Here is a 27,709-nt window from a genome sequence, read left to right as displayed (position 1 = left end):
CCAAGGTGCTTCACTGTAAAATAGATCCTGAAAAGATTCAAACCGACTGTCAACGATATAAATTTGAGCTTTGTTCGTCATATAGGTCTAACATGTCGGAAGGTTGTTTATGAAGTGCACATGTTGATTAATATAGTTCCCCTCTTCTAAATTTTTGCAATAGCATTTAACTGTAGACGTTTTCTAACACCGGCGTTAGCAATTCCTTTCCGTTCTCTGAAACCTCCAAAACGACAAATTTTTCTGGTTTAAATCTGATGACCTAAACTATCACTTTCCATCAACATTAAATACTTCATGAACCCATACATGGAACTCCAAATGTGCAGTGTTCCTGCACTGCTACAGGGCATGCATTGCAAGGTATTCACACAGTTTATCGCATAGACTTACCATAAGGAATGAAACAAGAACTGTAATACACTTTACACCATAGACGCTCACTCTGGCTTGACGAAAACATCCGAACATTGACCAAAAGTTGCACAAATAATTGAGTTTGAAAGGAAAAGAAACGAGGTATGAAGCATTTATAAATTCATAGAATGTAGTGAGGTGGTTTAATTTCGTCCCCGTCTATAAAATTAATTTCGGGCCATACTCAGCTCTTGCCGATTAATGTAATATAATACCCGCCTACTAATCAGGGCGTCTGTCTCCGTTGCTTTTGAGTGTGAATGGAAATTGTAGAAATTTTCTGTGGAGCAACATTTAATAATAAAGCGTTTTAAATCATCAAAAGCGATGAGCGGGAGCAGGCGCTTTCGATAAAGAACGGGGGAGTGCAGCGCCGCTGCTGTCGCCACGGCCGCTGCCGGTAGCCAGCAAATGGATCCCGGAGCTTTGCCGCATACGGCGTCCAGAGGAGGACAGTCTGCAGGAAATCTGCCGCAAAATCGTTACTGGATAAAATTTTGATATCGGTGTGTCAGAAAGCGAAATAGATTGAATCTGCGCTACCATTACATTCACGTCTTCAGCATTCAGACAGAAGAGGCTATAAAAATATTTTATGCCAGCTGCTCTCGATCCACTGACATTATGAACAGAAACAACGCACCTACCGCTAGACCACAGGCGTAATCAGCCTAGGGTTTCTCTATCATGGGACAAGTTTTCCTCCAGGAAGTGCCGCAGTCTACAGTGTTGCCAGATTGTGCAGATAACCGGTCTTAGAGAATTAGCGAGTTGGCCAGTATTTTTGTCCCATGTCGCGATCGGCGCGGACTTAGCCTCTGAAGCGGCCGGCCGCCGGTCGAGTTTTATGTCAAAGAGTGTACATCTACATACATACTCCGCAATCCACCATACGGTGTGTGGCGGAGGTTACCTCGTACCACAACTAGCATCTTCTCTTCCTGTTCCACTCCCAAACAGAATGATGGAAAAATGACTGCCTATATGCCACTGTACGAGCCCTAATCTCTCTTATCTTATCTTTGTGGTCTTTCCACGAAATATAAGTTGGCGGCAGTAAAATTGTACTGCAGTCAGCCTCAAATGCTGGTTCTCTAAATTTCCTCCGTAGCGATTCACGAAAAGAACGCCTCCTTTCCTCCAGAGACTCCCACCCGAGATCCTGAAGCATTTCCGTAACACTCGCGTGATGATCAAACCTGCCAGTAACAAATCTAGCAGATGGCCTCTGAATTGCCTCTATGTCCTCCCTCAATCCGACCTGATAGGGATCGCAAACGCTCGAGCAGTACTCAAGAATAGGTCGTATTAGTGTTTTATAAGCGGTCTCCTTTACAGATGAACCACATCTTCCCAAAATTCTACCAATGAACCGAAGACGACTATCCGCCTTCCCCACAACTGCCATTACATGCTTGTCCCACTTCATATCCACTCTGTAATGTTACGCCCAAATATTTAACCGACGTGACTGTGTCAAGCGCTACACTACTTATGGAGTATTCAAACATTACGGGATTCTTTTTCCTATTCATCTGCATTAATTTACATTTATCTATATTTAGAGTTAGCTGCCATTCTTTACACCAATCACAAATCCTGTCCAAGTCATCTTGTATCCTCCTACAGTCACTCAACGACACCTTCCCGTACACCACAGCATCATCAGCAAACAGCCGCACATTGCTATCCACCCTATCCAAAAGATCATTTATGTAGATAGAAAACGACAGCGGACCTACCACACTTCCCTGTGGCACTCCAGATGATACCCTCACCTCCGATGAACACTCACCATCGAGGACAACGTACTGGGTTTTTTTGCTTCCCATGTTCGATACCCGATTATTGTTTTTATTTTTGTTTTTCATTTATCTATCCATGTCCGTACGAGATTACTACAAGAATATTTTCCAATGTATACTGAAATAACGCTGTCCTTATTCGTCTACTAATTTTATGTCTGATGAATGACTTTCTAAAAAATCAATAAATCAACGAGAAAATTATTTTAAATTGTTTTCAGTTTAATTCCTGTAGCGTATCTTCATTCATGATCAATAACAGGCGCCAGTTTTCGGTAAAGCAATCCGCTATGCGTGGTTTGCCACGAAGTTATTGCGAATGCGTGAAGTCTTCAACAACGTTAATGATTTTTCTTTCTCTATGTGAGATTCGTATGAAGAAATGTTACTGCGGCAAACTTCCCTTCACACGTGGTGTTTGGAATGTTTCTGCGATCAGTATCGTCCTAGGGAATGCAGCAAATGTTCCTGTAGAAAAAACATAAGCATAAACTATAAGAATTCATATAAGAACTGGCATAAGGACGAAATATAGCAAGATGAGAATTTAAATAGATTGTAGCCCCTGATATTACCAAACACTTATCATATACAACAAATATATGACACTTATTACGATAAACCAGTTGTGATTTCACAATTAATGTAAGCCCTTGTACCCCAAAGTTGGTTAGAAACATTCGTGTACTAGCCTTGTATAGACGTGGAAGGATGAATGAAAAAACAAATAAAAACAATAATGGGGCTTCAAATGCGGGGCGAAAATTTGAGAGGCCGCGACGCCAGCCAGTGTGCCACAATTATGTCTGAGATTATCGCCCGCTACATAAAAGACATTTCAATTACGTCAAAAACCTTGAACGTCGTTTTCTCAGAAACGGTCGAGTATCTATGGAAAAGCTAAGACACGCGTTCATTTATTTTCACTCCTCTTCCAATGAGTCAAGTCTCCGGGAAATCAGGTTGTGGCACCTGCCATGTTCACCTCATGAATGTTCGCAAATCTGTTGTTTACAATTGTTAGTTCAGGTTACCACCGTAGCTACTAGGCTGACGTCACTTGTATGCCAGGAGCAAAATCAATTATAGAACTCCTTGGACAGACAGTGTAAATCCATCCAATGATGGAGGTTCAAACTTCTGAAACTTGTGCATGGTAAGAGTAAACGTTTTTGCACGAATTCATGATTTCACGGTGATATACAATTCTCTCGAGCTCCCAGCCTCGTCAAACGGTTAAAAACACACAAGCTTTCGTCCTAGCGCTCCTAGTGCATTGATGTGATGACGGACGCCACGACAGTCACCACACGAACTGACGCAGAAGCCATCAGCCGAAGCACTATGGATTTTTAGCGCCTCAAGAGAATGCCATCAGTAACCTTGTTGTTTCAATCGATATAGGTAATGGTTCCAGTAAAGCCTAACTTAAAATGTTTGTGTTTAAAATGCACTCCAATCCCTCACCTAGAAAACGTTACCAGAAGCCTACGGCATCGATACTATAATAATCCTACCATTTCTTCTGGCACCTTAAACAAAGTATAACATAATTACTGTTCCCCGTCAGAAATACGTTAATGTCTATACACAAGGGAATTTTTCTGTTATTTTACTGAATCTGACTGCGTTTATGAATGGAATCTCACTGCAAGAAAAGTACATAGAGATTCTGCTATATGCAAACAAAGCTGACCTCTCCATGTTGTTTCCTTCGTCTGAAGAACTATGCTATACAGCTGTAATACTAATACATCGTTTTTTGTTACCTAAAGGTAGATCTGTGATGGCGAACTCTTCTGCTCTTTCTTAATGTCAGTTAGTTCAAAATGTTCAAATGTGTATGAAATCTTACGGGACTAAGGTCATCAGTCCCTAAGCTTACACACTACTTAACCTAAATTATCCTATGGACAAACACACACACCCATGCCCGAGGGAGGACTCGAACCTCCGCCGGGACCAGCCGCACAGTCCATGACTGCAGCGCCCAAGACCGCTCGGTTAATCCCGCGGGGCTGTCAATTAGTAATCGAAGGATTATTGCAATGAGAAAGACTTATGATCACTCCTTTCTCAATATCTCTTATTTATTTTCACGGTTATTTTGTTACACAAACCGTTATGAGACAGTGTTACTACTTACTTCACTACGTGTGTTCACTCTGTTGCACCCAATCAAAACAACTTGTTGATGTAGGTTTAATTTTATATTCACTAAGGGTCCTATCTTCCACTCTCACTATCCTGTCTCCACACTTTTAATTACCTTACCACTTCTTCACGAAAGTCGATCTCACTTCATACAGTCACTCCCACGTCCAACAATTTCGGGTTCCAGCACTGGCCTCCGACTCCCATTCGGCCACAACTGCCTGTCTTGGCGTCATTCTCCACAGGTAGATCTTTCAGCTGAAGTCACTCTGGTAGCCTCCCCACATCTTCTGTTAGAATTTCCACTTACTGCAATTTCTTTGCATATGATCTAACGATATAATTAGTTCTCTTCTCTAAAAATTTCCTTTTCTCTGTGCTGCTGTCTTCTAATCAATGTCTACATCCTCTGAGGTTTGAGTTTATTCACACCCTACTTTACATATACGCAGTTCACTCGCTTGTCAATGAATGAAATGTAGGGTGACCTCGGAAGTTTCCGTAAATACGAGGGTTGGAACTTTAATAGTGGCAACAACTTATTTACAGCTCGTACGAAATAGATAAGTGTTTCAAAGTTTACTGACCTTCAAAGTAGTGACCACATTGTGTATAACCCGTTGCCAGCGATGTGGAAGTCTTAGGATACGTACTCTTTAGCAGTGCCAGTTGTGTTGACATTTCGAGCGGCGCGGTCTATTGCCCGACGAATTAGTAGCAGTTCTGCCGCGAATGCCGTGAAGTGATTCCTTTAGCTCAGAAATCGAGTTGAACTCACGAGGGCTTAAGTCAGGGTGGTATAGCACTTAGCAGCCCAATCAATCAGACAAATCAGTAACAGCTTGCACTGTACGTGCTTGAGTATTGTCCTGCAAAATGATGGTTAGGTCCTGCAGAAAGTGTCATCACTTCTAAGTTGGTCGTAGGTTCTGTTCCAAAAATGAACAGCATAGAGACAGAAGTGATGACACTTTCTGCAGGACCTGACCATCATTTTGCAGGACAATGCTCAAGCGCAAACAGTGCAAGCTGTTACTGATTTGTTTGACTGATGGGTCTGCTGAGTTCTGTACCACCTACTGCAGTCCCATGACTTAAGCCCTCGTGAGTTCAACTCGATTTTTAAACTGAAAGAAACACTTCACGGCATTTGCTTCAGAACTGCTACAAATTTGTCGGGCAACAGGCCGCGCCGCTCGAACTGTCAACACAACTGGCACTGCTAAAGAGTATCCAACGATTTCCACATCGCTGGCAGCGGGTTATACACAATGCTGGTGACTACTTCGAAGGTCAGTAAAACTTTGAAACACGTACTATTTTGTACGAGCTGTAAATAAATAGTTGCCACTATTAAAGTTCCAATCCTCGTTTCTTCGTCTTGCTAAATCGATTCAGATTTTGAAGCCCTCACACATCATGTCACCAAGTGCAGACGACAGTTTTTAGCCCTACCAACGTATATTTTTTATGAATACTATAGTTCAATTCTTTTATCTTGGCGGCTCGCGCATGCCCGCCTAGACGCGGGAGATTGCTGCGTTGCCAGTTGCACACGACGCACGCGCCAAGAGAAGCAGCGCCATAGTATAGCATAGTTCGCAAGCTTACGTTTAGGGGGGAGCGCGCAGTTCATGAAGTATAGCCACCACGGCCGCATTAACCCTTTCGCTGCTACGAAGACGTGCTCCCTGCATTCCGCGCTGTGGGCGATTTTGTCACTGCACTGCTCGCCTGTGCAGACACACTGTGTTCCGACTGCTTTGACACTCTTTATCATTCGATTCCACAAAAACTATTTGGTTCAAAAATTAGATTTTTACCTATCTTCTTGACTGATACCTTCCCCCCATAAATGACTTAATTTTGTTTCGATGTTCAACGCAGTTATCATGCAGAATTAAATATAGTAAACCATTGCACGAAATTTTGAAGAGTTTGCAGAGGTAAAGTCCATAGAGTATACTTTCCGGATGGTCGATTTTAGTTGCCACAATGTTGAGAATGAAATGTGGACAAGATACCTATATATTTCATTTAATTTAAGTACCACATAAGTGTCGTATGTAATACTGAGAAATATTCCACCTTTCGCGACTGTAACAAAAGTTTTACTTACACTGGGCACGTTTGGCTTTATTTTAAAGCACTTCAGTCAATCAAAAGGAAGTAGACAAAATACATTAAACAAAACTGTGGACTTACAAAAACATTAGGACTTGAATATACCGTCTGTCAGTGAAGTGCTCAGAGCTATGTCAAATATAATTTTGTGTGTGGCACACACAAACAGCATTTATTTGCTAAAACACTGATGAGCCAACACAAACGTTGAATATTGTGCTACCGCAGCACAAAACTACTAAAGGTGACTTGGCAATGGAGGATACAAAATACAGTCCTCTTATGATGCTTCAAAAGAGAGAAACGCGTCTGGTCTAAATAAGTCGCTTATTACAGTTGCAGAAGAGGGATATATTTCAATACCATTGGTAAAACTGCGACTGTGGAACAAAAACAAGAAATAGAACATGAATACCATCGTGTATGTGCCATACCTTTTACCGATGGAAGTGCTTTAAAATAAAGCCAAACGCGCCCTGTGTAAATAAAACTTTTATTACAGTCGCGAAAGACGGAATATTTCTCAATATTACATACGACACCTATGTGGTACTTAAATTAAATGAGATATTGTTATACAGTAAATATTATATGAAATTTAGGTATCTTGTCCACATTTCATTCTCAACATTGTGGCAACTAAAATCGACCATACGGAAAGTATACGCTATGGACTTTTACCTCTGCAAACTCTTCAAAATTTCGTGCAATGGTTTACTACATTTAATGCTGCGCATCAAAACAAAATTAAGTCATTTATGGGGGCAAGGTATCAGTAAAGAAGACGTGTAAAAATCAAATTTTTTGGCCAAATAGTTTTTGTGAAATCGAATGATAAGTGTGTCAAAGCAGTGGGAACACCATGTGTCTGCACAGGCGAGAAGTGCAGTGATGACAAAATCGCGCACAGCGCGGAATGCGGGGAGCACGTGTCTGCAGCAGCGAAAAAGTTAATGAAGAGGCAAAGCACTAGAAATTTCATTCAAACGAATAAAATTCGTGAAGTAAGGCACTCCAATATTGTTTTTAAATAAAGAAAATATTAAGCACCGCACAAGGTTTGAACTCAACACCTTAACCGTTACGCTACCTCTGCTCGTTGAACAGTATAACTCCATATCGACGTTAACACCGCTCGCAACTACTTATAAACACTGTTGGTATGATTATGAATTACTCACGCTTCGTCGAAGTACAATAGGAAATAAACAATTACCGCTGTTCTTTATTGCGAAAAAGCAGTTCGGATTGAAACAAACACCTTTCCTTGCTATCGCCTGAATTAGGAGTCTTATTGCTTCTTTGGTTTAATTAATTAATAGAATATGAAGCAATTGGTATAAAGAATGCTTTTTCCAAACTTTCTATAAAAGAAAGTCTGCTATCAAGACATTGCTTTTCTTCTATTACTTTATTTATGACTGAACGTTTCTAAAACTGAAGACACTCGTCCGTGCTCTGCACTGCAGTCGAGATCTGGCAACGTCGTTCTCTGTTCATTGGCTGACTGTGTTTTGTGACGTCAGATGCGCAGAACGAACCTAAACTCGGCCGCCAAGATATATGACGCGCACTTTAGTGTTCAAAACTACCATGTATCATAGCTCGATGAAACCTGGACCGTAGAAATAACTGCTATAGTGTAATACAGAATTTACACTACTGGCCATTAAAATTGCCAGAATAAATGCAGATGATAAACGAGTATTCATTGGACAAATATATTATACTAGAACTGACATGTGATTCCATTTTCACACAATTTGGGTGCATAGATCCTGAGAAATCAGTACCCAGAACAACCACCTCTGGCCGTAATAACGGCCTTGATACGCCTGGGCATTGAGTCAAATAGGGGTTGTATGGTGTGTACAGGTACAGCTGCCCATGCAGCTTCAACACAATACCACATCTCATCAAGAATAGTGACTGGCGTACTGTGACGAGCCAGTTGCTCGGCCACCATTGACCAGACGTTTTCAATTGGTGAAAGATCTGGAGAATGTGCTGGCAAGGGAAGCAGTCGAATGAAGGGTAGAGCCACAGGTCGTAACACATCTGTAATCGTAAATTCAGGAAGATTTTAGCGCAGTCGTTAGGCATTTATACAGGTTAGTTCATACATTCTTTGCGTTATCTAGGCTCGGACTCGGTTTCAGTAACTGTTGTTCAACAGCAATTAGAATGGACAGGGACTGTGATTGCTGTGCTCGGATGAGGGCTGAGTTGGCATCCCTTCGCTCACAGCTGCAGGCGGCGCTGACTTCGGTTGCGCAGCTTGAGGCTGTTGCCAATGGGCACCACTGTGGGGAGCCAGACTTCGGTATCACGGGGATGTCAACCTCGTCCCATCTGTTCCCAGATCGGTCTGACGCTGTGGGTGCTCCGATTGCAGCCCACAGTGGGGCTGAGCCCTCGCCTGTGGTTGATTGGGAGATCGTTCCAAGGCGTGGCAGGCAGCGAAAGACGTCCCCGGAGGCTGATCAGAAAGCCTCCCCAGTGCGTCTGACAAACAGGTTTCAGGTACTGTCTCTGGCTGAGCCAGATGCAGCTGCCTGCCCTGTTTCAGAGGATGATTCTCAGCCTTCAAGGTCCAGGCAATCGCAGAGGATGGGCTTGTTGGTAGTTGGGAGCTCCAATGTTAGGCGTGTAATGGGGCTCCGTAGGGATATGGCGGCTAAGGAGGGGCGAAATCCAGTGTGCACTCCGTGTGCATTCCGGGTGGAGTCATTCCTGATGTGGAAAGGGTCCTTCCGGATGCCATGAAGACCACAGGGTGCGACCAGTTGCAGGTGGTGGCATATGTCGGCACTAATGACGTGTGTCGCTTTGGATCTGAGGAAATTCTCTCTGGATTCCAGCGGCTATATGATTTGGTGAAGGCTGCCGGTCTTGCTTACGAGATGAAGGCAGAGCTCACCATCTGCAGCATCGTTGACAGAACCGACTGCGGACCTTTGGTGCAGAGCCTGGTGGAGGGTCTGAATCAGAGGCTCAGACGGTTTTGCGACCGTGTTGGCTGCCGATACCTTGACTTGCGTCATAGGGTGGTGGGGTTTCGGGTTCCGCTGAATAGGTCAGGAGTTCACTACACTCAGCTGGCGGCTACACGGGTAGCGGAAGCTGTGTGGCGTGGACTGGGCGGTTTTTTTAGGTTAGAAAGCCTCGGGAAAGTACGGGGTGGGCTGCAATCCCAAAGGGTGCATGGCAAATACAGGACGTGTTTGAATCAAGGAACAGTCGGAATTGTAGTTGTAAATTGTTGTAGTTGTGCTGGGAAAGTCCCTGAGCTTCAAGCGCTAATAGAAAGCACAGAAGCTGAAATCGTTATAGGTACAGAAGACTGGCTAAAACCCGAAACATGTTTTGCAGAAATTTTTACGAAGTCTCAGACGATGTTCAGGAAAGATAGATTAGGCAGAATTGGTGGTGGAGTGTTTGTGTCTGTCAGTAGTGGTTTATCTTGTTGTGAAGTCGAAGTAGATACTCCGTGCGAATTGGTATGGGTGGAGGTTATACTTAACAGCCGAACTAAGTTAATAATTGGCTCCTTCTACCGACCCCCAGACTCCGATGATATACACTCCTGGAAATGGAAAAAAGAACACATTGACACCGGTGTGTCAGACCCACCATACTTGCTCCGGACACTGCGAGAGGGCTGTACAAGCAATGATCACACGCACGGCACAGCGGACACACCAGGAACCGCGGTGTTGGCCGTCGAATGGCGCTAGCTGCGCAGCATTTGTGCACCGCCGCCGTCAGTGTCAGCCAGTTTGCCGTCGCATACGGAGCTCCATCGCAGTCTTTAACACTGGTAGCATGCCGCGACAGCGTGGACGTGAACCGTATGTGCAGTTGACGGACTTTGAGCGAGGGCGTATAGTGGGCATGCGGGAGGCCGGGTGGACATACCGCCGAATTGCTCAACACGTGGGGCGTGAGGTCTCCACAGTACATCGATGTTGTCGCCAGTGGTCGGCGGAAGGTGCACGTGCCCGTCGACCTGGGACCGGACCGCAGCGACGCACGGATGCACGCCAAGACCGTAGGATCCTACGCAGTGCCGTAGGGGACCGCACTGCCACTTCCCAGCAAATTAGGGACACTGTTGCTCCTGGGGTATCGGCGAGGACCATTCGCAACCGTCTCCATGAAGCTGGGCTACGGTCCCGCACACCGTTAGGCCGTCTTCCGCTCACGCCCCAACATCGTGCAGCCCGCCTCCAGTGGTGTCGCGACAGGCGTGAATGGAGGGACGAATGGAGACGTGTCGTCTTCAGCGATGAGAGTCGCTTCTGCCTTGGTGCCAATGATGGTCGTATGCGTGTTTGGCGCCGTGCAGGTGAGCGCCACAATCAGGACTGCATACGACCGAGGCACACAGGGCCAACACCCGGCATCATGGTGTGGGGAGCGATCTCCTACACTGGCCGTACATCACTGGTGATCGTCGAGGGAACACTGAATAGTGCACGGTACATCCAAACCGTCATCGAACCCATCGTTCTACCATTCCTAGACCGGCAAGGGAACTTGCTGTTCCAACAGGACAATGCACGTCCGCATGTATCCCGTGCCACCCAACGTGCTCTAGAAGGTGTAAGTCAACTACCCTGGCCAGCAAGATCTCCGGATCTGTCCCCCATTGAGCATGTTTGGGACTGGATGAAGCGTCGTCTCACGCGGTCTGCACGTCCAGCACGAACGCTGGTCCAACTGAGGCGCCAGGTGGAAATGGCATGGCAAGCCGTTCCACAGGACTACATCCAGCATCTCTACGATCGTCTCCATGGGAGAATAGCAGCCTGCATTGCTGCGAAAGGTGGATATACACTGTACTAGTGCCGACATTGTGCATGCTCTGTTGCCTGTGTCTATGTGCCTGTGGTTCTGTCAGTGTGATCATGTGATGTATCTGACCCCAGGAATGTGTCAATAAAGTTTCCCCTTCCTGGGACAATGAATTCACGGTGTTCTTATTTCAATTTCCAGGAGTGTAGTTGCTGAACAGTTCCGAGAAAATTTGAGTCTCGTAACAAATAAATACCCCACTCATACGGTTATAGTTGGTGGGGACTTCAACCTTCCCTCGATATGTTGGCAAAAATACTTGTTCAAAACCGGTGGTAGGCAGAAAACATCTTCCGAGATTGTCCTAAGTGCTTTCTCCGAAAATTATTTCGAGCAGTGAGTCCACGAACCCACGTGAATTGTAAATGGTTGCGAAAACACACTTGACCTCTTAGCCACAAACAATCCAGAGCTAATAGAGAGCATCATGACTGATACGGGGATTAGTGATCACAAGGTCGTTGTAGCTAGGCTCAATACCGTTTCTTCCAAATCCACCAGAAACAAACGCAAAATAATTTTATTTAAAAAAGCGGATAAAGTATCACTAGAAGCCTTCCTAAGAGACAATCTCCATTCCTTCCGAACTGACTATGCAAATGTAGACGAGATGTGGCTCAAATTCAAAGATATAGTAGCAACAGCAATTGAGAGATTCATACCTCATAAATTGGTAAAAGATGGAACTGATCCCCCATGGTACACAAAACAGGTCCGAACGCTGTTGCAGAGGCAACGGAAAAAGCATGCGAAGTTCAGAAGAACGAAGATTGGCTAAAATTTACAGACGCGCGAAATTTGGCACGGACTTCAATGCGAGATGCCTTTTATAGGTTCCACAACGAAACATTGTCTCGAAATTTGGTAGAAAATCCGAAGAAATTCTGGTCGTATGTAAAGTACACAAGCGGCAAGACGCAGTCAATACCTTCGCTGCGCAACCGACGACTGTGCCGCTAAAGCGGAGTTATTGAACGCATTTTTCCGAAATTCCTTCACCAGGGAAGACGAATGGAATATTCCAGAATTTGAAACACGAACAGCTGCTAGCATGAGTTTCTTAGAAGTAGATACCGTAGGGGTTGCGAAGCAACTCAAATCGCTTGATACGGGCAAGTCTTCAGGTCCAGATTGTATACCGATTAGGTTCATTTCAGATTACGCTGATGCAATAGCTCCCTACTTAGCAATCATATACAACCGCTCGCTCACCGACAGATCTGTACCTACAGATTGGAAAATTGCGCAGGTCGCTGCAGTGTTTAAGAAGGGCGGTAGGAGTAATCCATCGAACTACAGACCTATAACATTGACGTCGGTTTGCAGTATGGTTTTGGAGCATATACTGTATTCAAACATTATGAATCACCTCGAAGGGAACGATCTATTGATACGTAATCAGCATGGTTTCAGAAAACATCGTTCTTGTGCAACGCAACTAGCTCTTTATTCGCACAAAGTAATGGCCTCTGTCGACTGGGGATCTCAAGTTGATTCCGTATTTCTAGATTTCCGGAAGGCTTTTGACACCGTTCCTCACAAGCGACTTCTAATCAAGCTGCGGGCCAATGGGGTAAAGATCTCAGTTGTGCGACTGGATTCGTGATATCCTGTCAGGAAGGTCGCAGTTCGTAGTAATAGACAGAAAATCATCGAGTAAAACTGAAGTGACATCAGGTGTTTCCCAGGGCAGCGTCCTGGGACCTCTGCTGTTGCTGATCTACACTCCTGGAAATGGAAAAAAGAACACATTGACACCGGTGTGTCAGACCCACCATACTTGCTCCGGACACTGCGAGAGGGCTGTACAAGCTATGATCACACGCACGGCACAGCGGACACACCAGGAACCGCGGTGTTGGCCGTCGAATGGCGCTAGCTGCGCAGCATTTGTGCACCGCCGCCGTCAGTGTCAGCCAGTTTGCCGTCGCATACGGAGCTCCATCGCAGTCTTTAACACTGGTAGCATGCCGCGACAGCGTGGACGTGAACCGTATGTGCAGTTGACGGACTTTGAGCGAGGGCGTATAGTGGGCATGCGGGAGGCCGGGTGGACGTACCGCCGAATTGCTCAACACGTGGGGTGTGAGGTCTCCACAGTACATCGATGTTGTCGCCAGTGGTCGGCGGAAAGTGCACGTGCCCGTCGACCTGGGACCGGACCGCAGCGACGCACGGATGCACGCCAAGACCGTAGGATCCTACGCAGTGCCGTAGGGGACCGCACTGCCACTTCCCAGCAAATTAGGGACACTGTTGCTCCTGGGGTATCGGCGAGGACCATTCGCAACCGTCTCCATGAAGCTGGGCTACGGTCCCGCACACCGTTAGGCCGTCTTCCGCTCACGCCCCAACATCGTGCAGCCCGCCTCCAGTGGTGTCGCGACAGGCGTGAATGGAGGGACGAATGGAGACGTGTCGTCTTCAGCGATGAGAGTCGCTTTTGCCTTGGTGCCAATGATGGTCGTATGCGTGTTTGGCGCCGTGCAGGTGAGCGCCACAATCAGGACTGCATACGACCGAGGCACACAGGGCCAACACCCGGCATCATGGTGTGGGGAGCGATCTCCTACACTGGCCGTACACCACTGGTGATCGTCGAGGGGACACTGAATAGTGCACGGTACATCCAAACCGTCATCGAACCCATCGTTCTACCATTCCTAGACCGGCAAGGGAACTTGCTGTTCCAACAGGACAATGCACGTCCGCATGTATCCCGTGCCACCCAACGTGCTCTAGAAGGTGTAAGTCAACTACCCTGGCCAGCAAGATCTCCGGATCTGTCCCCCATTGAGCATGTTTGGGACTGGATGAAGCGTCGTCTCACGCGGTCTGCACGTCCAGCACGAACGCTGGTCCAACTGAGGCGCCAGGTGGAAATGGCATGGCAAGCCGTTCCACAGGACTACATCCAGCATCTCTACGATCGTCTCCATGGGAGAATAGCAGCCTGCATTGCTGCGAAATGTGGATATACACTGTACTAGTGCCGACATTGTGCATGCTCTGTTGCCTGTGTCTATGTGCCTGTGGTTCTGTCAGTGTGATTATGTGATGTATCTGACCCCAGGAATGTGTCAATAAAGTTTCCCCTTCCTGGGACAATGAATTCACGGTGTTCTTATTTCAATTTCCAGGAGTGTATATAAATGACCTGGGTGACAATCTGAGCAGTTCTCTTAGGTTGTTCGCAGATGATGCTGTAATTTACCGTCTAGTAAGGTCATCCGAAGACCAGTATCAGTTGCAAAGCGATTTAGAAAAGATTGCAGTATGGTGCGGCAAGTGGCAGTTGACGCTAAATAACGAAAAGTGTGAGGTGATCCACATGAGTTCCAAAAGAAATCCGTTGGAATTCGATTACTCGATAAATAGTACAATTCTCAAGGCTGTCAATTCAACTAAGTAAGTGGGTGTTAAAATTACGAACAACTTCAGTTGGAAAGACCACATAGATAATATTGTGGTCAAGGCGAGCCAAAGGTTGCGTTTCATTGGTAGGACACTTACAAGATGCAACAAGTCCACTAAAGAGACAGCTTACACTACACACGTTCGTCCTCTGTTAGAATATTGCTGCGCGGTGTGGGATCCTTACCAGGTGGGATTGACGGAGGACATCGAAAGGGTGCAAAAAAGGGCAGCTCGTTTTGTATTATCACGTAATAGGGGAGATAGTGTGGCAGATATGATACGCGAGTTTGGATGGAAGTCATTAAAGCAAAGACGTTTTTCGTCGCGGCGAGATCTACTTACGAAATTTCAGTCACCAACTTTCTCTTCCGAATGCGAAAATATTTTGTTGAGCCCAACCTAGATAGGTAGGAATGATCATCAAAATAAAATAAGAGAAATCAGAGCTCGAACAGAAAGGTTTAGGCGTTTGTTTTTCCCGCGCGCTGTTCGGGAGTGGGATGGTAGAGAGATAGTATGATTGTGGTTCGATGAACCCTCTGCCAAGCACTTAAATGTGAATTGCAGAATAATCATGTAGATGTAGATATAGATGTAGATGTAACATCCACTGTTCAAAGTGCCGTCAATGCGAACAAGAGGTGACCGAGACGTGTAACCAATGGCATCCCATGCCATCACGCTGGGTGATATGCCAGTATGGCGATGCCAAATACACGCTTCCAATGTGAGTTCACCGCGATGTCGCCAAACACGGATGCGACCATCACGATGCTGTAAACAGAACCTGGATTCATCCGAAAAAATGACGTTTTGCCATTCGTGCACCCAGGTTAGTCGTTGAGTACACCATCGCAGACGCTCCTGTCTGTGATGCAGCGTCAAGGGTAACCGCAGCCATGGTCTCCGAGCTGATAGTACATGCTGCTGCAAACATCAACGAACTGTTCGTGCAGATGGTTGTTGTCTTGCAAACGTCCCCATCTGTTGACTCAGGGATCCGTTACAGCCATGCGGATAAGATGCCTGTCATTTCAACTGCTGGTGATACGAGGCCGTTGGGATCCAGCACGGCGTTCCGTATTACCCTCCTGGTAGGACGCTATTCCTCCACCAGCGGTGTTGACAGCTGCTGTAGGTTTGTTAGTGCACGTAGAAGAGCTGTAGCGTGTCTCCCCAGCGGGTCCCACACATGCTCGAAGAGATTTAAGTTGGGGGACCGAGCAGGCCAGTCCGTTTGCCGAATATTCTGTCGTTCTAAGAGCTCTTCCTCCTCCAACGCAGTTCGATGCGGTCGCGCCTTATCGTCCATAAAAATGGATTCAGGGCCGCATGCACGTCTGAAAAGACGCACACGTGGAAGAGGAATACGGTGTCACAAAAACGTTGACCGGTGTGGGTATTCCCTTGCAACATTATACCTCCCCACACCATAAAACCTGGGCCACCAAAACGATCTTGTTCCACACTGTACATGTGTATTGTGTGTTCCCAATTCTCTCCATATGACGGTACGAAGTGCATTCGGCCCTGACATTCTTTTTATGGATGACAAGGCGCAACCCCTTTGAACAGTGCAGGTTGAGGAGCTCTTGGATAGAGGGGCGATACGGTTGGGAGACGTATCGCAGTACATCCACATGCACCAACAACCTTCTAGAATATGTCAATTGGGCTGATGGAGAAATGGAATGCCCTACCACAAGAAATCCTTACTGATCCTGTAGCCAGCACGGGAGTACATTGCAAAGCATGTATTGCCATCCACATTGGTGTTACACCCTATTAAGAACTATGTCTCCCCTTTTGTACTGTCAGGGGACTATCATAAATCGTGATCTACATCTACATGGTTAATGGTTCAAACGGCTCTGAGCACTATGGGATTTAACTTCTGAGGTCATCAGTCCCCTAGAACTTAGAACTACTTGAACCTAACTAACCTAAGGACATCACACACATCCATGGCCGAGGCAGGATTCGAATCTGCGACCGTAGTGGTTGCGCGGTTCCAGACTGTAGCGTCTAGAACCGCTTGGCCACCATCTACATGGTTACTCTGCAATTCACAGTTAAGTACCTGGCAGAGGGTTCATCGAACCAATTTCATACTACCTCTCTACCATTCCACTCTCGAATCGCGCTTGGGAAAAAAAAATGGTTCAAATGGCTCTGAGCACTATGGGACTTAACATCGATGGTCATCAGTCCCCTAGAACTTAGAATTACTTAAACCTAACTAACCTAAGGACATCACACAACACCCAGTCATCACGAGGCAGAGAAAATCCCCGACCCCGCCGGGAATCGAACCCGGGAACCCAGGCGCGGGAAGCGAGAAAGCTACCGCACGACCACGAGCTGCGGACACGCATGGGAAAAAGGAACACCTAAATCTTTCCGTTCGAGCTCTGATTTCTCTTATTTTATTATGATGATCATTTCTCCCTGCGTAGGTGGGTGTCAACAAAATATTTTCGCATTCGGAAGAGAAAGTTGGTGATTAAAATTTCGTAAATAGAAATCGCCGCAAAGAAAACCGCCTTTGTTTCAGTGACTGCCACCCCAACTACCATATCATATCAGTGACACTCTCACCCCTATTGCGCGATAACACGAAACGGACTGCCCTTTGTTGCACTTTTTCGATGTCCTCCGTCAATCCTACCTGGTAAGGATCCCACACCGCGCAGCAATATTCCAGCAGAGGACGGACAAGTGTAATGTAGGCTGTCTCTTTAGTTGGTTTGTTGCATCTTCTAAGTGTTCCGCCAACAAAGCGCAGTCTTTATTTCGCCTTCCCCACAATATTATCTATGTGGTCTTTCCAATGTAAGTTGCTCGTAATTGTAATTCCTAGGTATTTAGTTGAATTGGCAGCCCTTAGATTTGTGCGATTTATCGTATACCCAAAATTTATCGGATTTCTTTTAGTACCCATGTGCAGCAATATTCCAGCAGAGGACGGACAAGTTAATGTAGGCTGTCTCTTTACTGGGTTTGCCGCATCTTCTAAGTGTTCTGCCAACAAAGCGCAGTCTTTGTTTCGCCTTCCCCACAATATTATCTATGTGGTCTTTCCAGTTTAAGTTGCTCGTAATTGTAATTCCTAGGTATTTAGTTGAATTGACAGCCCTTAGATTTGTGCCTTTTATCGTATACCCAAAATTTATCGGATTTCTTTTAGTACCCATGTGGATGACTTCGCACTCTTCTACGTTTAGTGCCAATTGCCACTTTTCCCACCGTACAGAAATTCTCTGTAGATCATTTTGTAATTGGAATTGATCGTCTGCTGATTTTACTAGACGGTAAATTACAGCGTCATCAGCAAACATCTAAGGGGATTGTCACCTAGATCATTTATATAAATCAGGAACAGCAGAGGGCCTATGACACTACCTTGCGAAACGCCAGATATCACTTCTGTTCTACTCGACGATTTACTGTCTATCACTATGAACTGTTACCTCTCTGAGAGGAAATCATGAATCCAGTCACACAACTGAGACGATACTCCATATGCACGCAATTTGATTAATAGTCGCTTGTGAGGAACGGTATCAAAAACCTTCTAGAAATCTAGGAATATGGAATCGATCTGAGGTTCCTTGTCGACACTACTCATTACTTAATGGGAATAAAGAGCTAGCTGTGTTCCACAAGAACGATATTTTCCGAATCCGTGTTGGTCATGTATCAATAAGTCATTTTCTTCAAAGTGATTCACAACGTTCGAGTACAGTATATGTTCCAAAATCCTACCGCAAATTGAGGTCAGTGATGTGGGTCTGTAATTCGATGGGTTACTCCTATTTTCTTTCTTCAATATTGGTGTGACCTGTGCTACTTTCCAGTCTTTAGGAACAGACCTTTCGTCAAGTGAGTGGTTGTACATGATTGCTAAGAAATGCGCTATTGTGTCTGCATACTCTGAAAGGAACCTGGTTGGTATACCATCTGGACCGGAAGACTTGCTTTTCTTAAGTGATCTGAGTTGTTTCGCAGCACCTAAGATATCTACTTTTAAGTCACTCGTGCTAACAGCTGTTCTGGTTTCGAATTCTGGAATATTTAATTCATCTTCTATGGTGAAGGAATTACGGAAAACTGTATTTCGTAACTCCGCTTTAGTGGCGCCATCACCAGTAACATTTCCATCGCTATCGCGCAGTGACGGTATTGACTATTTTTTGCCATTGGTGTACTTTACATACGACCAGAATTTTGAGATAATGTTTCACTGTGGAAATTATTAAAAGCATCTCGCATTGACGTCCGCACTACATTTCGAGCTTCTGTAAAACGTACCCAGTCTTGGTGATTTTGCATGATAGCTGCAGTGGAATTATTGTACTTGATTAAAAGTGTCATTTCTGTTAGCACACTCTGTACTTCTTTTAGTTACCCGCTGTACTATACTGTAGAAGTTCTTTCTACACTACTGGCCATCAAAATTGCTACACCATGAAGATGACGCTCTACAGGCGCGAAATTTAACCGACAGGAAGAAGATGCCGTGATATGCAAATGATTAGTTTTTCAGAGCATTCACACAAGGTTGGCGCCGGTGGCGGCACCTACAAAGTGCTGACATGAAGAAAGTTTCCAACCGATTTCTCATACACAAACAGCAGTTGACCGGCGTTGCCTGGTGAAACGTTGTTGTGATGCCTCGTGTAAGGAGGAGAAATGCGTACCATCACGTTTCCGACTTTGATAAAGGTCGGATTGTAGCCTATCAAGATTGCGGTTTATCGTATCGCGTCACTGCTGCTCGCGTTGGTGGAGATCCAATGACTGTTAGCAGAATATGGAATCGGTGGGTTCAGGAGGGTAATACGGACGGCCGTGCTGGATCCCAACGTCCTCGTATCACTAGCAGTCGAGATGACAGGCATCTTGTCCGCATGGCTGTAACGGATCGTGCAGCCACGTCTCGATCCTTAGTCAACAGACTGGGACGTTTGCAAGACAACAACCATCTGCACGAACAGTTCGACGACGTTTGCAGCAGCATGGACTATCAGCTCGGAGACCACGGTTGCAGTTACCCTTGAGGCTGCATCACAGACAGGAGCGCCTGCGATTTTGTACTCAACGTCGAACCTGGGTGCACGAATGGCAAAACGTCAATTTTTCGGATGAATCCAGGTTCTGTTTACAGCATCGTGATGGTCGCATCCGTGTTTGGCGACATCGCGGTGAACGCACATTGGAAGCGTGTATTCGTCAACGCCATACTGGCGTGTCACCCGGCGTGACGGTATGGGGTGCCATTGGTTACACGTCTCGGTCACCTCTTGTTCGCATTGACGGCACTTTGAACAGTGGACGTTACATTTCAGATGTGTTACGACCCGTGGCTCTGCCCTTCATTCGATCCCTGCGAAACCCTACATTTCAGCAGAATAATGCACGACCGCATGTTGCAGGTGCTGTACGGGCCCTTCTAGATACAGAAAATGTTCGACTGCTGCCCTGGCCAGCACTTTCTCCAGATCTCTCACCAATTCAAAACGTCTGGTCAATGGTGGCCGAGCAACTGGCTCGTCACAATACGTCAGTCACAACTATTGATGAACTGTGGTATTGTGTTGAAGCTGCATGGGCAGCTGTACCTGTACACGCCATCCAAGCTCTGTTTGACTCAATGCCCAGGCGTATGATGGCCGTTATTACGGCCAGAGGTGGTTGTTCTGGGTACTGTTTTCTCAGGATCTATTCACCCAAATTTCGTGAAAATGTAATCACATCTCAGTTCTAGTATAATATATTTGTCCAATGAATACCCGTTTTTTATCTGCATTTCTTCTTGGTGTAGCAATTTTAATGGCCAGTAGTGTATATCTGGTGCAAGTTTCATCAAATTACATTACTTAGCAGAGTGACACATCGTGCGGAAGTTACTTCTGTACTTGTTTCGTACACCAGTGTATTTGAATTGTATTAATGAAACCTGACGAGCAGCGGCCGCTTCCAACTTGCTCCCCTGTAAATGCCGGGTAAATAAAAGAAGCCCCCGTGGTGTGTTCCTTCAGAGAGAGGGGCGCAGTGACGGGGGATGGTGACGGCTGGCTGGTTGACAGGTAACGAACGATAGCGTCCGCTCTGGGGGCGGCAGCAGCAGCGGCGCCCACTCCAGACCCACCGGCACCGCCTCCACCTCCGCCAACGCCCTCGAGATGGCCAGCCTCCGCTCCTGATGACGCAACCGCGCACCGAAACGTCGCGCACCAGCTGCGGGTGGCCAGCGACTTAGGACGTCTCCCCACGTAACACGGTCTTATCCGTGTCGTGGACGTGTAGTGACCGAGAGGTTGCCTTCGTGAAACTCTACAATAGCTATTGCTGTAATCTACTAGTATTATCAAAGTACCTGTCATTTACATTGTCAAAGAAAGTGTAGATTTTTTCAGATGCATTAGAATACTCACAAATTTTATTATCTGATGTGTAATAAAATATTTCAAACCACAATAAATGATCTGCAATGTTGTTGTACTTGAGATTAAGTAAAGTCATTCATTCGCTTGTATTCCCTAAGGTGATATCTTACGTCAAGTCTAACACAGATGTTTGGGACTGACTCAGCACTACGGAGCAAGAGTGCAGATAAATGCTTTCAAATAGTTTTCAACGAAAACATTTCATTTTTTATTTTTTCATAGTTGTGGACCACACTCATAGTACATTTTTTGAATGAGATCAGTATTGCCATTTGACTGTACATTTTTATTATTTACCAGCCACTACCCACGGCTGTGCTGCCAGATCAATAGTTTCATTATCATGAGTGATGGTGAGGAAGTAAGTGCAATGACGTCAGCTACCTTCAGGTGTCTGCCTGTTTGGCTCCAACACCAAAATGGCGGCACACATTGCATTGCTGCTGAGAGTGTATATGTGTAGGTATAGGCAGGAGAGTGTTCCATTTAAGTGAGTATACATTATGTAATGTGTACATTGTGCAAGAAAGTTAATATTTTTATATCTGTATACGATTAATACTATTTATTTTCACTGATGTGTGAAAGTTCTAGAATAGTACGAATCGTGAACCCACATGCAGTAACATTGGTATTCGTCTCTACCACTTCATACATTACTACCTGGGTAACAACCACTGTAAAAACTTAATACCGAGCGAGGTGGCGCAGTGGTTAGCACACTGGACTCGCATTCGGGAGGACGACGGTTCAATCCCGCGTCCGGCTATCCTGATTTAGGTTTTCCGTGATTTCCCTAAATCGCTCCAGGCAAATGCCGGGATGGTTCCTTTCAAAGGGCACGGCCGACTTCCTTCCCCATCCGCCCCTAATCCGATGAGACCGATGACCTCGCTGTCTGGTCTCCTCCCCCAAAAACCAACCAACCAACCAACCAAAAACTTAATAATCTAAGAGTGAGGTATAGTTTGTTTATCTCGCCTGGCGTTAGACACACTGTTATAAATTCATAATCATACATAAACTCAAGCCAAAAAGGCATTATTAACGTTTAAACATAACCTTCCTGCAATAAACAAATCTATGTCCAGAAACAGTAAGCATATATTTCATGGTATAAAATGCTAATCCATTACAATCCAATTAACATACGTAAGAGACAGGGCACACACATGTAACAAAACAATAGAACACATAGTGGCGTCTCAATCATTTTTTTCCTTCAACGATGTTTCGACGACTTCACTGGTTGTTTTGTCATATGTAAAGTCCAATTTCGTTGCTTACTGTTTGGACTTGAACTAAACTGGAAGCAGTGAGCAACGAAATACATACATCAAAAAAATTTTTGCTTCACCCCGGTTCCCAGAACTCCTGAAGGTAGACATTGACTGCGGATATGGTATCACAGACACATTCCCTCGACTATTCAGAGATTTCACTAAAGCCGCCCAAAGATGTAAACAACCACGCATGTGCAGCGCCTATTAGACGGAGTGGATCCGACAGCCGATCAGTTCCAGTCATTCCGCCAGGAAGGAGATACAAGGCTCGTGTTGTCTGTAGTTCAACCATGCCAAAACGGTCGATACCGAAGTTCGATGGCGTCCGCGTTGTTACTTTGTGCCAGGAAGGGCTCCCAACAAGGGAAATGTCCAGGCGTCTCGAAGTCAACCAAAGCGATGTTTTTCGGACATGGAGGAGATACAGAGAGACAGGAACTGTCGTTGATATGCCTCGCTCAGGCCGCCCAAGGGTTACGTACTACTGCAGTGGATGACCGCTACCTACGGATTATGGCTCGGAGGAACCCTGACAACCACGCCATCATGCTGAATAATGCTTTTCGTGCAGCCACAGGACGTCGTTTTACGACTCAAACTGTGCGCAAAAGGCTGCATGATGCACAACTTCACTCCCGACGTCCATGGTGAGATCCGTTCAAATGGTTCAAATGGCTCTGAGCACTATGGGACTTAACATCTATGGTCATCAGTCCCCTAGAACTTAGAACTACTTAAACCTAACTAACCTAAGGACATCACAAAACACCCAGCCATCACGAGGCAGAGAAAATCCCTGACCCCGCCGGGAATCAAACCCGGGAACCCGGGCGTGGGAAGCGAGAACGCTACCGCACGACCACGAGATGCGGGCTGGTGAGATCCGTCTTTGCAACCACGACACCATGCAGCGCAAAACAGATGGATCCAGCAACATACCGAATGGAACGCTCAGGATTGGGCATCACGTTCTCTTCACCGATGAGTGTCACATATTCCTTCAACCAGACAATCGTCGGAGGCATGTTTGGAGGCAGTCCGGTCAGGCTGAATGTCTTAGTCACACTGCCCAACGAGTGCAGCAAGTTGGAGGTTCCCAGCTGTTTTGGGTTGGCATTATGTGGGGCCGACGTACGCCGCTGGTGGTCGTGGAAGGCGCCGTACAATACGCGAATGCCATCCTCCGGCCGATAGTGCAACCATATCGGCACCATATTGGCGTGGCATTCGTCTTCACGGACGACAATTCGCGCCCCCATCGTGCTTATCTTGTGAATGACTTCCCTCAGGATAACGACGTCGCTCGACTAGAGTGACCAGCATGTTCTCCAGACATGAACCCTATCGAACGTGCCTAGGGTAGATTGAAAAGGGCTGTTTATGGACGATGTGACCCACCAAGCACTCTGAGGGATCTACGCTGAATCGTCGTTGAGGAGTGGGACAACCTGGACCAACAGTGCCTTGATGAACTTGTGGATAGTATGCCACGACGAATACAGTCATGCATCAATGCAAGATGACATGCTACTGGATATTAGAGGTACCGGTGTGTACTGCAATCTGGACCACCACCACTGAAGGTCTCACTGTATGGTGATACAACATGCAATGTGTGGTTTTCATGAGCCATAAACAGGGCGGAAATGATGTTCATGTTGATCTCTGTTCCAATTTTCTGTACAGGTTCCGGAACTCTCGGAACCGAGGTGATGCAAAACTTTTTTTGACGTGTGTATTTGCTCAGCATCTAACGACGGCAACTAGAGAAGCTGTCGAAATATCTTGAAAGGAAAAAAATATTAACAATTACTCCTCTGCAAACTCTGAGACCTAGAAACTTCACTGAGGAAAGATGAAAGTTGATTTTTTCTTTTCCTGTATTTTTTCTCATCCTCTCATGTCCTTGTAGTGTTAAACAGCTGATGTGCTGAAGGTAACACACAGCTCTTCTTAGGAGATTGCAAGGTTGAATCTTCTGCTACCACACTTGTTTTTTGAGTATGAACAAAAGCTACTTTTTTATATTTACCTTCCATGTCTTACCCCATTTTTGCAAGAGACTGGTGAAAGTCTTCATTCTGGCCTTGTACTGTGATAACCACCAGAGAAATCCCAATATCGATATGATAATTGATGAAATTCTAAATGATAATATATTTGATCTGGAACAACTTAATTTGCTACTTCTTGTAATTTAGATCACTGTGGGTGAATGAATGCCATCCTACGGAAGATGGAACGTGGACTCCAGTTGGCCATTCCATCAAATCAGGTGCGCCATGTTCCTACGGTGCGCTGGCTGATTGCAGGCACGTCAAAACCACGGTAACAGAGGTATTGCCTAGCACGTGGTCTGCACAAAACTCCTCCGGCGGTAGCCACGCCGCACCAGGTACCTGTCACAATACAGCGTATAAACTTAACTTTGCAACACATTTAACGTCCAACCAACAGTGCATGCATAATCGACAACTTCCTTCATTTCCATTTGCTATATATTGGGTGCCTTTCCTAAGACAGTGTTCTCACTGGAGCCGTACGATATGTAATATGAAATGCAATGCGATTTGCGATACTGTACAAAAGCAACCCACATTAGTGGGGAGTGTAGAAACGTAGCTGAGCCAAATTGGCTTGTTCAAACTGGGACGATAGCGATACAATACCAATACAATTCTCTGTAATACGCCACAACGCAACACGGAGAGGTGGTTACGCCATGCAACAGTATCTTACTGCACATGTGTTTGATAAACAACTGTTTTATGTACATGAAGCAATGCTCATCCATCTCCATTATTATTTTCTCAGTAAAATTTTTACTTTTCGAATAAAAAATTAATCACTATGTTCTCTGCTACACAAGCTTTATCATCCGCTTTTGAGGAAATTAGTTGCTAAAAAAACTTATTTTTTGCATCTTATAGTACGATATCATAGCTGGTTTCTTTTCGCTATTTCCCACAGTTGCTGGATACTTAAAAAATAAGCAAAACATAGAGCCTATTTTGAAAAGATTGCAGCAAAAAAATGCAGTTGCTGGCTCGTTTACATTTGATACACTTTAGGTCAGACAAGGCCGCATACCAAATGTAGCTAACATATCGAAATTGTTTTTAATGTTGGGAGGAGAGCCATACTTCTTTCCAGACTCAAGAAAATACGTGAAACATTTGAATGTCGTCCGCGTAAAGGCCGGCTGCGAAGTGCCACACGTGAGGCTGTTGCCGCCTGCAGTCTTTTGTTCCTTGTTGTATCACGGCTGTGAGAACGTGAGCGTCGCACGAATAACCTCGTGTCTTATGATCTTTTGTGCAGCGTGTCTTATCGTATATTGTATTGCATCAGTAAAAACTACACCTAAGAGCCGTCAGGGATTTTTTCTGGAGATTCTGTTTCTTTTTTTTTTTATTTGCAAACATGGGTTAACCCCGCGCTTTTCCCAGATTTATTTCTAACAGGTGTTCGAATCACCTGTCGTAGTTAGATTAATTGCGGGAAGACACACATATCATCTCCAGACTGGACAGTGCCCGGTTTATACTCTAGAAAGCGTGTCTGGCTTCCACAGTAACCAGGACGACGATCCCACAGGTGTAGCTAGGAATGATATATTGCAAGCTCTTCCCGTAAAAAAACTACTTCTCTAAATACCTCAGAAAAGACACTGCAAATACACTACTGGCCATTAAAATTGCTACACCACGAAGATGACGTGCTACAGACGCGAAATTTAACCGACAGGAAGAAGATGCTGTGATATGCAAATGACTAGCTTTTCAGAGAATTCACACAAGGTTGGCGCCGGTGGCGACACCTACAGCGTGCTGACACGAGGAAAACCGATTTCTCATACACATACAGCAGTTGACCGGCATTGCCTGGTGAAACGTTGTTGTGATGCTTCGTGTAAGGAGGAGAAATGCGTACCATCACGTTTCCGACTTTGATAAAGGTCGGATTGTAGCCTATCAAGATTGCGGTTTATCGTATCGCGAAATTGCTGTTCGCGTTGGTCGAGATCCAATGCCTGATAGCAGAATATGGAATCGGTGGTTTCAGGAGGGTAATACGGAACGCCGTGCTGGATCCCAACGGCCTCGTATCACTAGCACTCGAGATGAAAGGCATCTTATCCGCATGGCTGTAACGTATCGTGCAGCCACGTCTCGATCCCCGAGTCAAAAGATGGGGACGTTTGCAAGACAACAACCATCTGCACGAACAGTTCGACGACGTTTGCAGCAGCATGGACTGTCAGCTCGGAGACCATGGCTGCGGTTACCCTTGACGCTGCATCACAGACAGGAGCAACTGCGATGGTGTACTCAACGACGAACCTGGGTGCACGAATGGCAAAACCTCATTTTTTCGGATGGTCGCATCCGTGTTTGGCGACATCGCGGAGAACGCACATTGGAAGCGTGTATTCGTCATCGCCATACTGGCGTATCACCCGGCGTGATGGTATGGGGTGCCACTGGTTACACCTCTCGGTCTCACCCTTTGATCAGTGGGCGATCTCTCACCAACTGAGAATGTCTGGTCAATGGTGGAGGAGCAACTGCCTGTTCACAATACGCCAGTCACTACTCTTGATGAACTGTGGTATCGTGTTGAAGCTGCATGGGCAGCTGTACCTGTACACGCCATCCAAGCTCTGTATGACTCAATGCCCAGGCGTATCAAAGGCCGTGAATACGGCCAGAGGTGATTGTTCTGGGTACTGATTCCTCAGGATCTATGCACCCAAATGCGTGAAAATGTTATCACCTGTCAGTTCTAGTATAATATATTTGTCCAATGAATACCCGTTTATCATCTGCATTTCTTCTTGGTGTACCAATTTTAATGGCCAGTAGTATATACTGGCTCACAATAATAGTGGAGCACCGAGAAGGAGAGCAGGAAACTACGTAAAACTTCATATTATTCCAGTGATTAAAACATTGAGTAAAATTTACAAAGAACTTGGCTGTCTGGGCCCTCTTATCAATATGACATTGAACCCCCTCTGGCCTGTATGCATACACAGATTCAGTTGGCTCAAATGGCTCAAATGGCTCTGAGCACTATGGGACTTAACATCTGAGGTCATCAGTCCCCTAGAACTTAGAACTACTTAAACCTAACTAACCTAAGGACATCACACACAGCCATGCCCTAGGCAGAATTCGAACCTGCGACCATAGCGGATTCA

The 27,709-nt window shown here is 45.6% G+C and overlaps 2 protein-coding genes across 2 annotated transcripts in view; both read left to right on the top strand.

Annotated features, from left to right (window-relative positions):
* The window catches only part of LOC126203697 (G-protein coupled receptor Mth2-like), a 116,454-nt gene extending 95,213 nt beyond the window's left edge, over positions 1–21,241 (top strand). Inside the window, exon 5 of the mRNA XM_049938066.1 lies at positions 20,816–21,241. Coding sequence (XP_049794023.1) covers positions 20,816–20,832 — 17 coding nt within the window. The 3' untranslated portion in view covers positions 20,833–21,241. The remainder of the gene's footprint in view (positions 1–20,815) is intronic.
* LOC126204058 (probable G-protein coupled receptor Mth-like 3) overlaps positions 1–27,709 on the top strand; it is a 754,641-nt gene that overhangs the window by 284,834 nt on the left and 442,098 nt on the right. The window lies entirely within an intron of this gene.

This window comes from Schistocerca nitens, chromosome 9 (genome assembly GCF_023898315.1).
Source record: "Schistocerca nitens isolate TAMUIC-IGC-003100 chromosome 9, iqSchNite1.1, whole genome shotgun sequence".
Classification (NCBI taxonomy): domain Eukaryota; kingdom Metazoa; phylum Arthropoda; class Insecta; order Orthoptera; family Acrididae; genus Schistocerca; species Schistocerca nitens.
Note: the sequence above shows the minus strand (reverse complement) of the source record. Positions and strands in the feature narration are given on the sequence as shown.